Source organism: Sinocyclocheilus rhinocerous, unplaced genomic scaffold (genome assembly GCF_001515625.1).
Source record: "Sinocyclocheilus rhinocerous isolate Xijiao unplaced genomic scaffold, SAMN03320098_v1.1 scaffold593, whole genome shotgun sequence".
NCBI classification, from domain to species: Eukaryota; Metazoa; Chordata; class Actinopteri; order Cypriniformes; family Cyprinidae; genus Sinocyclocheilus; species Sinocyclocheilus rhinocerous.
The window spans coordinates 130,638-132,809 of NW_015642818.1; the positions used below are offsets into that span (position 1 = coordinate 130,638).

At 32.6% G+C, this 2,172-nt stretch overlaps 1 protein-coding gene across 1 annotated transcript in view; it reads right to left on the reverse strand.

The window, feature by feature from the left end:
• LOC107756560 (zinc phosphodiesterase ELAC protein 2) overlaps positions 1-2,172 on the reverse strand; it is a 21,525-nt gene that overhangs the window by 10,603 nt on the left and 8,750 nt on the right. The window contains 2 exon segments of the mRNA XM_016573731.1: positions 262-347; positions 1,555-1,693. Of these exon segments, the coding sequence (XP_016429217.1) occupies positions 262-347; positions 1,555-1,693 (225 nt within the window).

Below are 2,172 nucleotides of genomic sequence, written 5' to 3' on the forward strand. Positions count from 1 at the left end.
GCACACACGCACACACACACACGCACACACGCACACACACAAGAAAAGTTCCTCAAATAAGATCAAGTCTGGCATTTCAAAGAACTTTCTAAGAACTAGCTTCTTGAAGCTGTGAAAATCAATAAACTCACAATCTTTGTTTTGTTTCACACTATTACCCTGCACATCAAGCTTGTGTATTTCAGGTAAATGAGGACCACAATGAAACTGTCATTTAAAAGCTCATCTGTTACACGCTGTCGATCGTTGAACTGAACTAACCTTTGCCACTCCAGTTTGGGCCGAAGCTGAAACTTCATCAGACACTCGGCTCTGACGTTAGGAATGTGGAGAGAAGCCCGCGGCTCCTACAACAACCACAAAAAACTGATTAATAAATGATTAACAAATCTTTCCTTTCATAATTAAATAGTTAATTAAAATAGAAATAAAATTATATATATAAAAAAAAAAACATTAAGTTAAATTAAAAAATATATATTTTAATCAGAAAAAAATAATATTCAAGTACATTAAGCATATTAAGCATAAGCATAAATAATACATGAAATGTTAAATATAATTTTAAAAATCTAATGAATAAATTGAATATTAAATTACAACAACAAAAAAAAAATTTGAAAAATTATATATCAAAATACAAATAAGAATTTACATCGGAATAAAAAAAAAAGTTTCCAAAAGCAATAGTTAAAATCTAATCAAACTGACCTGTAAGAGACTATTTAATATTAAATGAAATAAAAAAATAAATATGAAATTAAATTAGAAGTGATCAAGAGAAAATCCGAAAACTTTTATATTACTAAAAAAAAACGCAAAAAACCATTAAAAACAATAATATTAGAAAAGAAGTAACATTAAAATACTTAAAAAATTACATGAGAATAAATAAATAATAGAAACATTCCCAATTGGCAGTGGTTACAATCTAAATCAAACTGACCTGTAAAAGAGACTATGTAATGTCTGTATTTATGTTCTACTGTTAGTGTTATCTGTATGCACCAAGGGTCTGAGAGTAACGCAATTTCAATTCTCTGTATGTATGTGCTGTACATGTGGAAGAACTGACAATAAAGCAGACTTGACTTGACTTGACTATGTAATATAAAATACAATTTAAAAAATGCATTAAATATGGAATTAAATTAGAAATTATCAAACTAATAAATTGGAAAAATATTAAATTATTAAAAAAAAAATAGGGGAAAAAAAATGTAATACTGAAATACATAAATTACACAAGAATAAACTGGCGAAGGCTAAAAGCTAAATCAAACTGACCTGTAAGATACCTTGTAATATTAAATTAAAAAAAGTGAAATTAAAATGTACTATATTGAAAAAAAAAGAATAAATTACAAAAAGCAAACACTGAAAAAAAGAAGAAAATCAATCATTTAAAAAAAAAAAAGGCAATTGTCTAAATTTAAAGAAACAGAGACTATTTCTTATTAAATTAGCAAACAATATGAAATTAAATGAGCAAAAATGTATTAGTTAAAAAAAACTCTAAATGGATAAATGTAGCCTAAGTGAGTGGTGCTGTACTTTGGTCTTGTAGAGTTTGAGCGGAGGGAAGATCTCCGGATGGATGAGATTGAGCTGCGTCTGGAGTTTGTGACTGCGGGTGTTGTGCGGCGTGAACGTCTGCTCGTTCATCACCAGATGCTCAGTGCTGCTGGGAAACCTGAGACACAACAGACAAGACAAGTCCAGTCAGGTCACCTTTATTGGAGTAGTGCTTTATACAATACTGGTTGTGTCAAAGCAGCTTCACAGTGTCAAACAGGAAACTAGTTTGTCAATAATGCAAGAAGACAATAGAAAACAGTCAGTTTATCAGCTAAAGTCAGTTCATTGATGATCCTCTCTTCCAATAGTGTCTGTGCAATCAGTCAAGCGTCCCCAACTAAGCAAGCCAAAGGCGACAGCGGCAAGAAACCAAATCTCCATCGGTGACAGAAATGGAGAAAAACCCTTGGGTGAAACCAGGCTCAGTCGGGGGGCCAGTTCTCCTCTGGCCAGACGAAACCAGCATGGTGTGGTTTAATTCCAGGCTGCAGCGCAGGTCAGATTGTGCTGAGGATTTGTCTGGATCCCGTGGTTAAACAACAGATGCATCTCACACACACACACACACACACACACACACACACACACATCCTG